The 11,871-nt window shown below is 57.5% G+C and overlaps 1 protein-coding gene across 2 annotated transcripts; it reads right to left on the bottom strand.

Moving 5' to 3' along the window:
• Positions 1-401: 401 nt before the first annotated feature.
• Positions 402-4,550, bottom strand: TPRG1L (tumor protein p63 regulated 1 like). 2 transcript variants are annotated; one of them, XM_060088847.1, is made up of 5 exons: positions 4,239-4,550; positions 4,043-4,137; positions 3,790-3,966; positions 2,805-2,958; positions 402-1,707 (listed from the first exon to the last, which is right to left on the bottom strand). In XM_060088847.1, the coding sequence occupies exons 1-5, from the start codon at positions 4,449-4,451 to the stop codon at positions 1,513-1,515; spliced, it is 834 nt and encodes a 277-aa protein (XP_059944830.1). In that variant the 5' UTR covers positions 4,452-4,550; the 3' UTR covers positions 402-1,512. The 2 variants fall into 2 exon arrangements, with proteins under 2 accessions (XP_059944830.1, XP_059944831.1); XM_060088848.1 differs by having other exon boundaries at positions 4,043-4,134; positions 4,239-4,549.
• Positions 4,551-11,871: the final 7,321 nt, after the last annotated feature.

Genomic DNA, 11,871 nt, shown 5'->3' with positions numbered 1-11,871 from the left:
GAGAGGAAGGGAGCCCTGAGCACCCGGGGTGGGGTTGTACCTCCAAGGGAGGCTGGAGCTGCAGGTCCTGAGGCGGCTGGGTCAAGGTCGGCTCCCCGCAGGGACCGTCCGCTCTGGCTGTCCACCTGGAAAAATGCGGGTGCTTCGGGAAGGCGGCCAGGGTTGAGAAGGCTGGTGGGGGAACGAGGGCTCGTCACCCTAGGTAGAGGCTGGACAGTGCACACCGCCCCCTGGTGGTCATGAGGGGAGCGAGTGGTACCAAACCTTCACTGTGCACACAGCAAGGGGCTCAAAACCAGCACAGAGAACAGCTCATGCTCTAAGATTCTCTCATTTAACAGGGCGCTTTCTTGGTTGTTACACCTATTTTAATAACTTTAAGAAAGGAATGACACCCACTGTTTTAACTCAGATTTTAAATGTCTTTACTACAAGACTGAAAGCAAAGGCTCAGGACCCAGGCGGAGTTGTGAGGCAGCCTTTCGATGTGGACAGGCCCCCGCATCGGAATCACGGCCATGCTGACCACAGCTACGCCAGAGTCAGAAATAAGGGGAGGAACCGGTGGGCCAGCAGTTAAATCATCAACAGACGCTCCCCGGCAGACTGCTCAGCTGTGGATGGGAACAACGACATCCCCCGGGCTGGTGTCTAGGGGTGGAGCTGCGTCAGGAGACTCTGTCGTGGTTCCTCTTCAGAAGTGCATTCTTCACAAGCAAACTAAGCAATTCCCTTTTTAAATATGAACATGACAATACAAACTTAACAGAGTTGACAAAATTGTGTGCAAAGAATTTATCCCTGTGACTTTCTCAGACTAATGACTTGTCTTAAAATGATTTTCTGTAAACCTTTTTGGGCCTGGGAAAGACGCCATAAGCAGTATTAACACAATATAGATTAATTTTAGAAAAAGTGTGACTTTAGGCCGAACACATATTTCCACAAAAGCCAGTGTCCGTCCATTCAGGAGCTGACAAGGCAGACCATCCCTTGATGAGCTCGTGCCTGCTGGCTTCTTTCAAATCAGCTTTAAGAAAGTGGATTAAATCTCCAAATACAAATTTGGACACCAACTGTAAACAACCACAGGCACTGAGTCTCAGGTACCTCCCTGGATGTAGCAATCTATGTAGCTGTGGTGCTGACAGGGATACTGCACTGGAATCACGCAACGTTTATTAACATGCTCCAGGGCTGGGGTGGGAGGGACCACGGAAGCCAGATGGAGACCCCAGCGGCGGGGCATGGAAACTCAGGTTCTAGGAAGCAGATACTGGCCAGGACGGTGACAGCGATATGCATTCTGCTTTGTCTGGAGCTCATGTAACCAGATGCCCAGTATCCAGCTAAAGTATACGGTCCAGCTGACTATGCTAATCGTGCCCAGACACCTACAGGTAAAGGGCTCGGACCCTGCCAGCGGCAGTGGAGCTGGCCAGAGGCCTGCCACCCCCAGGGTCCCATAGGCCTGGCTCTCCCAGGGAAGAGACCCGTGTGCGCGTGCGGTGCCTAGAAGCCGATTTTGCCTCTGGTCATGGAATAGCCCAGCTTAGCCTCGTTGTTGATGAAGGACATCAGCCCCACATAGGTCTCGATGAGGAGGGGGCACTCCAAGACCAGCACGCCGCCAGCCTGGCCCGGCAGAGGACTCTCCTTCTGGGCTTTTTTGACAGCTTGGATCAACAGAGCTCTGAAGCCATCCAGCTGTAAAGAGAGAAGAACGGGAGCTTGATCAGATGATCGCCCATGCGTCTGTGTCAGCCCGTCCCCACCCTGGAGAGATGCCGCCCAGACGCACCCAGCAGCCCCTGGGCTCATCTCCTCACCTCACTCTACAGGCGTCACGCCTCACCTCTGCGCTCACCTGTGACTGACCACAGCCAGTCCTCACGGGCCTCACTCTGCCGGTCGACGTGGCTTTGCCGTAGTGACCCACCTACTCCCCACCACCCACCAGGCGGTGAGCAGGCCAAGGTGCACAGCTGGCAAGTGGGGGCCTGTCGCCGGTCCTGGACCCGGCTCTCACCACCCCAAGGCCTCCTCTCCTGCTGAGCACGCAGACTGCCCAGCTCTACCGTGGGCGGGGGTCACCTGCCACACCCTGAAGCCCTCTGGGCCCTTCTCCAAGACGATCGCAGCCACAGAAGACCCCATCATAGAGCTACACTGACCAGCAGCTGCTAACTACACAGGATTATTTAGACGTAATTTAACAAACTTTTAAAAACCAAAAGTTTATCTGGGGCTTCCCCAATGGCATAGTGGTTAAGAATCCACCTGCCACTGCAAGGGACACGGGTTCGAGCCCTGGTCCGGGAAGATCCCACATGCCGCGGAGCAACTAGGCCCGTGAGCCACAACTACTGAGCCTGCGCGTCTGCAGCCTGTGCTCCGCAACAAGAGAGGCCACGATAGTGAGAGGCCCGCGCACTGCGATGAAGAGTGGCCCCCGCTTGCCACAACTAGAGAAAGCCCTCGCACAGAAACGAAGACCCAACACAGCAAAAATTAATTAATTAATAAACTCCTACCCCCAACATCTTCTAAAAAAAAAAGAGTAGCCCCGGCTCGCAGCAACTAGAGAAAGCCCACGCACAGCAATACAGCCAAAAATAAATAAATAAATAATATAGATAAACAGAGAGAGAGAGAGATTTATGGGGGGGAGAAAAGTTTATTTTCTCTGTTTAGCCACTGTTCAAGTGCTCAGCAGCCCCATGTGGCCACCGTACCGGGCAGCACAGGCCTGGAACATTCCCGTCCCACTGGGCAGCGCTGCCGTTGCTGTCTTGAGTTCTTACCTGGCACAGGGAGGCCGTCTTCTCGTCCACGCCGGCCATCGGGTGCTCTATGAACGTGGTGTACGGCACATTGGTGGACCAGGGGTTCCATCTGCTTATGAAGGACGGCCGGCTCTGCTTGTCCCACTGGATGCGAATCCCGAAACCTTCTCGCCTACCGAGTGGGAAGGGACCAGACCTCACACAGCAGGTCATGGCGCCCCCGAGCACCTGCTCAGTCGTGGGTGTGAGATTAAAAAGCTGTTCCACCGGTAAAGATGAGACTGATGACATTTCATGACAGTGAAGGACCCGTGGGATTGGACAGGAATGGCGTGTCTAATAACGACAGCTTTCGGCACTTCAAATAAAATATGACAAACTGAAAGCACTGTCTTAGTTGTGCTATAACTAAACGACTAACATTTTTGCAAGTTTAAATCCTTTTCCCTGAGCACCTTATTGTTGGCCAATATTCTGAGCTTATCTTAGCTTCCTGAATTCCCTACCCAAATCTCTACATCAAAACTCTAAAATATACCGTTTAATTCAACTGAGTATACTGATGTCCAGGTTTCTCATATTTCAGAAACCTCCCTAACAGATAAAGATCAGCTCTTGAAAACTGGCCATTAAACGTTTCCAAATTTAATCTTCAGTAATATCTGCAAATCAAAGCGACACACTACCTTTTTCTTTTAAAAATTAACCACAACAGAGCTTGACGTGATAAGTGTAATCCTTTCTTGGCGGGAATAAAATGCTGAGTTTGGCTCTTATCTGAAGAATACCCACGTCGGGCCTATTTTAACGTACCCTGAGTTCATTTTACAACAAGCCTAATAACTATCTCTTGTGCCAGAATTCCTTCTAACGCACCCTGCTGGGCAGAAGTCACCTGTCTCTAACACTCTGTTGCTATTAAAGCAAGACATTCACTGGAGGCTGGTTTCGGAAGGGCTGACTGGGAGGCCCTGGTGGCGGGCTCTCTGTTCAACACACTTACTTGTTGAGCGATTTTGGGGGAAACTGGAATTCTCCGTAGGAGATGGTGTCCACCGCGTTTAAGGCTACCCTGACCACCTGCTGGCACTGCAGGCTGATGAAGTCGTATTTGCAGATGAGCAGCGCCTGGTCGGTGATGAGCACCAGTCGCTCCTTTTCGTTGTTCCAGTGATCGACCCTGCGGGCGGCAGCGGTTACTTCGGCGCCCGGGGCGCACAGGTGCCCGGGCCCCTCCCCAGCGCGCGCCCCCTTACTCGGTCAGCAGCCACACCCCCTGGATGTCGCCGTCCTCCACGGGCCGGACCACCACGCGGATCTCCTCCACCGCCTGCTCGATGGTGCCGGGCTGCTGGGAGCGTGCGGGGCGGGCCGGGGGCGGAAGTCACAGGTCACGCCCGTTCGCCCGCCCCGCCCACCCACGCCCTCTCCCGACCCCGCTCCCAGCCTCACCCGGAACACGAAATACTCCTTGACGCGGGCGCGCCGCGTGGGGTCGTGGACACTGAGCGGCCACAGCGTCTGTCGCAGCGGAGTGCCCGTCCCCAGCCGCCCCCCGCCGCCGCCGCCACCGACGCTGCCGCCCGGCCCGACTTCCTCGCCAGCCGCCAGCAGCGCCGTGGGGCTCGTGCCCGCCGAATCCACCGAGTCCCGCAGCTGCAGCATCGCCGCGCCCGCCACCTCGTAACCCCGGATCGGACCCGACTCGGTCGCCGCCGCCGCCGCCTACGCCGGGTCCGCCGCGATTGGCTCCGCCTCGACAGCACCGCCTCAGGCTCCGCCCCCTCCCTCCCCCTCCGGCCCTCGCTATTGGATCGTCCCCAGCTGTCTTCCGCGATTGGTCCTGCCCGCCACCGTTCACAATCGCTCCCACCCTTCGCTACGCCGGAAGAGCGTGCCGCGCGCACGCCCACTTCCTGTTTACGCGCCGGGGAAGGGCGGGGCCCAGGCAGCTTGCCAGGGCTACGCGGAAGGCCCGCGGGGAGAGGGGAGTCAGGTGCCGAGCGCTCCTCCCCCAGTAAATCGGGTGCTCGCCCCCCCACACCCCCTAGGGTGCGGCGGGCGGCCGGGGACGTCCTGGATCCCCGACCTCCGGCACGACATCCGCGCCCCTGTATTCAGCTTCGGCTGAAGTGCAGCGGACCTCCGGGATGGGACCCCAGCTCCTGCCCGGTGTGACCACCCCCCGGACTAGCTCTCCCCCCAGAGTGTCAGCATTGCACAGCAGGGGCAGCGCGGGCTTCGGGGACTGGAGGAGCGGCGGCCCGCGGAGCAGAGCTCTTTCCTGAGCGCCACCGCCTTTCTGACCGCGGGTTCATGGATGGAGCGACGGGGACATGGGCCCAGGGCTGTGCTAAATGCAGACGTGCTTCCCGCGCCTAGGGAGCAGAGCTCCCGACCCTGCTCCACGGAAGGGGACACCGAGGCACGGGGCCTCGTCACTCCATCAAGGGCCGAACCAGGATTCCTTGTTGCTGCCTCTGCTCTTGTCCTCCCGGCGCTAGAATTGGATCTTTTCTTGCTCTGAGTGACCTTGCCTGCAGCTAGCAGCACCCTGGGCAGCTGCAGGCCCTGCCAGGGACCTCAGCTCCCTGGTCTTGGCACCCACAGACTCCAGGGCAACCTCATCTCCATCCACCTTGACCCGTTGTCTTGGAGAGCCAAGGGCTGTATCCACGACAATTTACAAATGTCAGCACCTGTGATCCTCACCCGGTTGGTCACTTTGGCCTTCCACTGCCTCTAGTCACACCCCAGATTACCCCACACACACACCAGAAAGGCTTCTCGACTCACCCCTATTGTGTCCATCCTCCAATAATCAGTTTAGGGCCCCCTCCCCAGGAGACACTGCCGTTAACTACCCTCACTGCTAGTTCTTTGCTGTTTCAAATAATCGTCGGCTCCACGCGTGCTGGTCAACCTGCTCTGTGTGTGTGTGTGTGTGTGTTTCTGTGCTCTTTAGCTAGGCAATTTCGAGAAGCCAGGTCCTGGCGTATGACCGCGCTTTGGAGTTTATAACCCCTTTCTTAATTCTTTGAATTTCACAAGAGCCCAGGGCTGTAAATCCTCTCTTGTATACATGCTGCAGTTGCAGAAACAGGTCTGGAGAGTTCTGCCCAGGTGCCCGAGGCCGCCAGCTGGCGCGGCCATGCCGATTAGCCAAAGCCCTCCTGGCTTGTGCAGACTTGGATGCCATTCCGGTCTGTGAACAATTGCAGGGTGGCTGGCCTTCCTTCCCAGGACGCCCCTCGAGGGAGGGCGCTGAGCTCTGCACACAGCAGGTCCTCAGCCGCCCCCTCGCCCCTCCACCTGGACGTCAGCAGCCACAGAAACAGGAGGGACGAAAGTACCACAGATACCGAAGTAGCTTTGGTACTTTGCTTCCTGGAAAGACTAAGGTCTCAAAGAGGGCTGAGTGTGCAGAAAGAGGCTGCAACCTGCTTCGAGCCCCACTGGCCTGCTGAGGCCTCCCCCTGGGGACCAGGGGCCGGGTCCCACCCGCCTGGGGCCCTGCCCCGTGGGGAGAGGGAGCCTCCTTCTCTGGCAGCCACAGCCCCTGGCTGAGTCTGCTCTGCTGGTCCCCGCAGGGTGGGCCTGAGTCGGGCCCCTGCAGGGCAGTCTGGGCCATTTGGGCTTGGGGTGCCCACTGACGCCTCTCCTGAGTCCCCTTATTATAGGGGCTCAGCAACGGCAGCTGGGCGTGCGGACTCGCGGCGGGGGCTTGAATCCCGGCTCCCCTACTTGTGTCCACTGGACTTAGACACTCATGCTCTGTCTGCCTCAATTTCCTTTTTTTTACTGAGTAGGGGTGGTAATAGTTCCTGCTCCCCATGGCTGTCGGGAGGAGTCAGTGAGTTAAGACCTGGGATGTGCACAGCACCCTGCCCAGCCCGGGCCACCTCAGTGTCAGTTGCTAACTGTGGTCATGCTGTTCACTGAGGCTCTGCTGAGGGCCAGGTATGTTGCAAATACTGCCTGTGCTCATGCGTGGGGCACCGTATTACCCCCTTCAACCGAAGAGAAAACAGTCCTAGAGAGCTTGTCACTTTGCGAAGGTCACACATCTACAGAGAGCGGGGGCCCTGGATTCCAGAGCCTGTGCCCCAGCGCCCGCCCCCGCCCCCGTGCCAGTGCCTCCTGGGGGCAGACAGAGGAGAGCCGTCCTCCACTGGATCCGCCGGGAGGCCACGTGGCGCTCACGCATGCTCAGACGCAGCGACAGCACGACTTCACAGCAACCCTGATCAGGGTCATCTCAGCGGAGATGAGAAGGGGGCCACCGTTCAGGGGTTGAGGCTGAAGGCTGGGAGTGGGGAGGGTACAAAGGGGACAGCAGTGATGCTGGCAGGTGGCAGCGGTGTGGGGATGGAAGAGGCCTGGTCATTTTGAGGGGATGGCCAGCCCCCGAGGGCCCTGAACCCAGTTCTTAACCTTCCTGCTTCTCTTTCCTCATCTGGAGGGCGGGGATGATGAAACCTGGCTCCCAGGCTGTCACGAGCCTCTGACCAGCTCACACGTGCCGAGAGGACTACCTCGTGCCCTGTGCAGCCCTGGTTCCAGGTGCCCCGTGGGTGTCCGTGGAGTCAAGGATGGGAGTGAGAAACGGGACGAGGGCCCATGAATGGACCCGGCTCCTGGCAGAAGCTGAGGGGCTGGAACCTGGAGCCCAGGGGTCAGGGCTCGCTTAGGGCAGGAGGACACCATCTGCTCAGGGATAGATGGAGAGAGCTGGGGACGGTTATGGACAGGTGGGGGTGGGATGCAGATGCAGTGGGGGAGGAAGGGGTACTGAGAGGTTCTGGGACATCTGCTTTCTTCAGGGGGGATGGGAAGATGGAGCCGGGAATTTGGGTGAAGACGCTTGGTTCAGAGTAGCAGTGATGATCGAGGAAGCTGATTAGGGCGGGTGTGGGGACCACCAGGCTGCAGGGAGACCTCAGGCAGGTTCGCAGTGGAGCCTTCCACCTGGCAGCTGGTGGGAGTGGGAGAAACCAGTAGCTAGACTGGTCAAGACTAGGGGTTTGCCGGGTAGCTGTGGTCAAAGGCAAGGGGGAAAGGGGAGGCCAAGATCCTACGAGGGAGTATTCATAGGGGTCACGGATGTTGCCCCACTTGGGAGCTAACGGGCTAGCCTGCCGCGGTTTCAGGGATGCTGCAGAAGACGCACGAGCCCAGGTCAGAGGCAGAGGACTGCTGTTCACAGGGAAGCAACGTCCAGGGTGTCAGCGGGTGTCTGGAGGATGCTGCCCACGGTGGCCGCATCACAAGAGGGGAACCGGGGGCCTGTGAACAAGCTTGGTCCTCGCCCCTCAAGGTCGCTCTCTGACCAACAGCCCCGGGAAAGGCGGTCGGGGTCTGGTGCCTGTTCCTGGCATGCCCAACAGGACATGCAGGAGTGTCTCCCAGCAGGGTCAATGGGGTGGACCTCGAGTCCAGTTTCTGGTCTGGCAGAGGCGGCAGTGGATCTGACGGGGACTGGTGCCTGGGAGAAGGTCATCAAGAGGACGTGACTGCCGTTGCCCCTCGAGGCAATTAAAGTGTTGACGAAAATAATCAGTAAACAATCTAATATAGGGATCGACAGAGAAAGACAAGTATCATATGATACCGTTTACATGTGGAATCTAAAAAGAATGGTACAGATGAACTTACTCACAAAACAAAAGTAGAGTCACGGATGTATTAGAAAACAAACTTATAGTTACCAGGGGGGAAAGCCAGGGAGGGGGATAAATTGGGAGACTGGGACTGACAGATACACACTACTAGATATTAAATAGATAACTAATAAAACCTACTGTACAGCACAGGGAACTCTACTCAATACTCTGTAACGACCTATATGGGAAAAGAATCTAAAACAGAGTGGATACGTGTAGATGTATAACTGAGTCACTTTGCTGTGCCCCTGAAACTAGCACAACATTGTAAATCAACTATACTCCAGTAAAAAATTTTTTTAAATCTAATATAAGAATAGAAAAGAGTTTTATCTGAACCAAGCTGAGGACTATAGCCCAGAAGCCAACCTCTCAGATAACTCTGAGGAACTGCTCTGGAGAAGCAGGGTTTTCAGCATGGTTTTATATCTTGTCAGAACAAAGAACATCAAACACGTCAGGGATGCATTCCTTCAGGGTTTCAAAAAACCAGATCAGCCTGTTCATAGCGAGTCCGGATGGTCTTGGCACCTGGGAAGGGATGCTGCCGGGTGCCTAGGCCTTTAGTGGGTGTGGAGGGGGCGGGGCAGGTAAACTGCAGGTCCACAAACTCAAGAGATAACTAGGCAGAGGACTGAGCATCTGCTCGCTGACACACAGCATTGGGTGTTATGCTCGTTTCCTGGGGCTGCGTCTCAAAAGTGCCACAGACTGGGAGGCTTCAACAGCAGAAATTTGTCCTCTCACAGTCTGGAGGCCAGAAGTCCAAGGTCAAGGTGTCTGCAGGGCCGCACTCCCCCTGAAACTTGTAGGGGAAACTCTCCTGCCTCTTCCAGCCTCTGGAGGTTGCCGGCAGCCCTGGGCATTCCTGGGCATTCCTGGGCTTGTGGGCACGTCACCCCAATCCCCGCCTCTGTCTCCACGTGGCTGTCTTCTCCCTGTGACTCTCTCCTCTTCATGTTGGACTCAGGCCCACCCTGCTGTCCTCATCTTTTTTTTTATTATTAATTAATTTATTTGGTTGTGCTGGGTCTTAGTTGTGGCAGGCGGGCTGCTTAGTTGTGCCACACCGGCTCCTTAGTTGTGGCATGTGAACTCTTAGTTGCGGCATGTGTGTGGGATCTAGTTCCCTGACCAGCGATCGAACCTAGGCCTCCTGCATTGGGAGCATGGAGTCTTCAGCACTGGACCACCAGGGAAGCCCCTGATGTTCTCACCTTAACCCGGTGACACCTGCAAAGACCCCACCTCCAAATAAGACCACGTCCACGCATATGGAATGACGGTGGTTAGGACTTGAGTGTGCCTTGGGAGGGGACACAGTTCTCCCTGTGAGAGAGGGGTATACACGTGCAAACAACGAGGGGGCTCAAATGGTACTCGGCGCTGTCCACAGGCGCGCCTTGGTCGTGGGGGAGGACGGAGGCTCCTGCCGGGTCTGGCTGTGGCTTCCCCTGACCTGGGTCCCCCTGAGTTTGCGATGCTTCTTTCTTGGGGCTTTTGAAAGGCTGTTCCCACTCCCACCGGCAGGTGGCAGAATCGTCCACACAGGGCCTTCAAACCAGAGCCCGGAGCCGGGTGCGGCGTCTGTGAGCACGAGGTGAAGGTCAACTTCTCATCCCGTGGGGTGGGCGGAAGGCTTCAAAGTCTCAGCTGGGAAGTGTGGATTCTTATTTTATCTAAACTTCCAGATGTTGTGCTTAGTGTTTTACCAAATCCATGGGTCCCGTCTCTGCCATCTGCCTCTGATGGAAATGTGGCTTGGAGAGCCTCAGGGCCAGGCACAGCCCACGGGAACCGCATGGGTGGGACCTCAGATCTGCTGGGGCTCTGGGTGCACCAGGTTGAAAGTTAAGGCAGAGCCCGGGGAATATTCCGAGGGCCAGACTCACCTCGTAGAGACAGCTGCCTTCTGGGCGAGGCCTCTCCCTCCCGGAGGGAGCCAGGCTGCAGAGCCAGCCAGTCCCAGGGCTGCGCCTGAGGCTGGACAGTGCTTGGTGGCCGACCTGGCCCCAGGGACCCATGTAAGAGCTGCCGTGTGGTGTAGTGTAGAGACTGCCCTTGATCTTTGACTTTGGCGGGTCTCCTTCATCAAAGAAACGCCCTCCCAGCAGACGGGATGGGGGGCGGCTGTGGCCTTGGGGGGAAGAGGGTGGGCTTCCAAGCCTCCTGGCTTTAAGGCACAAGAGCTGGATGTGGGAGACGGGACGGACACGGTGCTCCTGCAGTTTCTAATGGCTGAGTTGTTTCCATGGTAACTTTCATCGCATCCTGCCCTCGACCCGGTGGACGGTCTCGCCCTGCCCCAACCCTGCGGCCCGCCTCGCCGGGCCCAGGTGCCCCGGGCGCTCTGTCCCCACCTGGCAGGAGGAGCTGCAGCCGCACTGTGATGCTGGGAGCCGGCAGAAGGTCTGGCTGCGCGGATGTGCTTCCCGGGTTCAGGGGGGCCACTGGGGGACACCAGGGTAGGATAGGGGCCAGGAGATCTTGGAAAGGACATTGCCTAGGACTGGGGCATCTGTCCTGGTCCTGGCTGACGTGGCAGCGGAGGGAGGACAGGAAGGAGGACACGTGTTACCTTGTTCCCGAGAAATGCACGGGCTGCCCCATGGAACACGTGTCCAGCAGCAAAGTCCCGCGTCTCCCAGACTCGGCTTCCGGAGAAGCCTCTGTCTCCCCGGAGGACTGGTGCTGCTGAGACAGCTGGGTCGGCGGGGTGGGGGGGCCCTCCAGCGTCCCTCGTGCATGGCCACCTCCTCTGTGGGCCTCCAGGGTTGGCGCTGGCTTGCCCTGTAGCTGCTGTGAGAAATGACCACCGTCTGGGTGGTTAAAGCAGCAGAGACCTGCTGTCTTACAGTCCGGAGGCCAGAAGCCTGGATGAGGAGGGGCGGGGCTGCTCCCCTCCGCTCTGTGCTCCTCCCTCAGCTTCTCGTGGTGGCTGGCTGTGTCCTGCGTCCCTTGGCTTGTGGGTGCGTCCCCCTCATCCTGTATCCGTGTGGCCACGTGGCCTCCCCTGTGTCCCCCTGTGTCTCAAATCTCCTTCTCCTTCTCTTATGAGGACACCTGTCATTGGGTTGAGGGTTAAGTCCAGGACGATTTCATCCCAGCATCCTTAGCTTAATTACATCTACAGAGACCCTTTTCCCAAATCTGGTCACATGCTCAGGTCCCAGGGGCCAGGACTTAGAAAGACCACTGTTTTGGGGGATAGCTTCAGTCCCACATACTGCTGTACACAATGCCTGGCACTGGTGAATGAGTGGGTGGGTTTCTGCTCTCAGGGTTGGCAGGGGGTCTGTAACACCCTTCTTACTGCCCCGCCCCCACCCCAGGTTAAGGGAGGGAGGCGTGAAGGCGGGGCAGGCCAGGCCTGTCTGTTCACTGAGCAGTAGTCGACTTGCTGACCCTCGGTCAGCGGCTGA

The sequence above is a fragment of the Mesoplodon densirostris genome, chromosome 2 (assembly GCF_025265405.1).
Source record: "Mesoplodon densirostris isolate mMesDen1 chromosome 2, mMesDen1 primary haplotype, whole genome shotgun sequence".
NCBI lineage: Eukaryota > Metazoa > Chordata > Mammalia > Artiodactyla > Ziphiidae > Mesoplodon > Mesoplodon densirostris.
The sequence above is the reverse complement of the archived record's forward strand: the minus strand, read 5'-3'. Positions and strand labels throughout refer to the sequence as shown.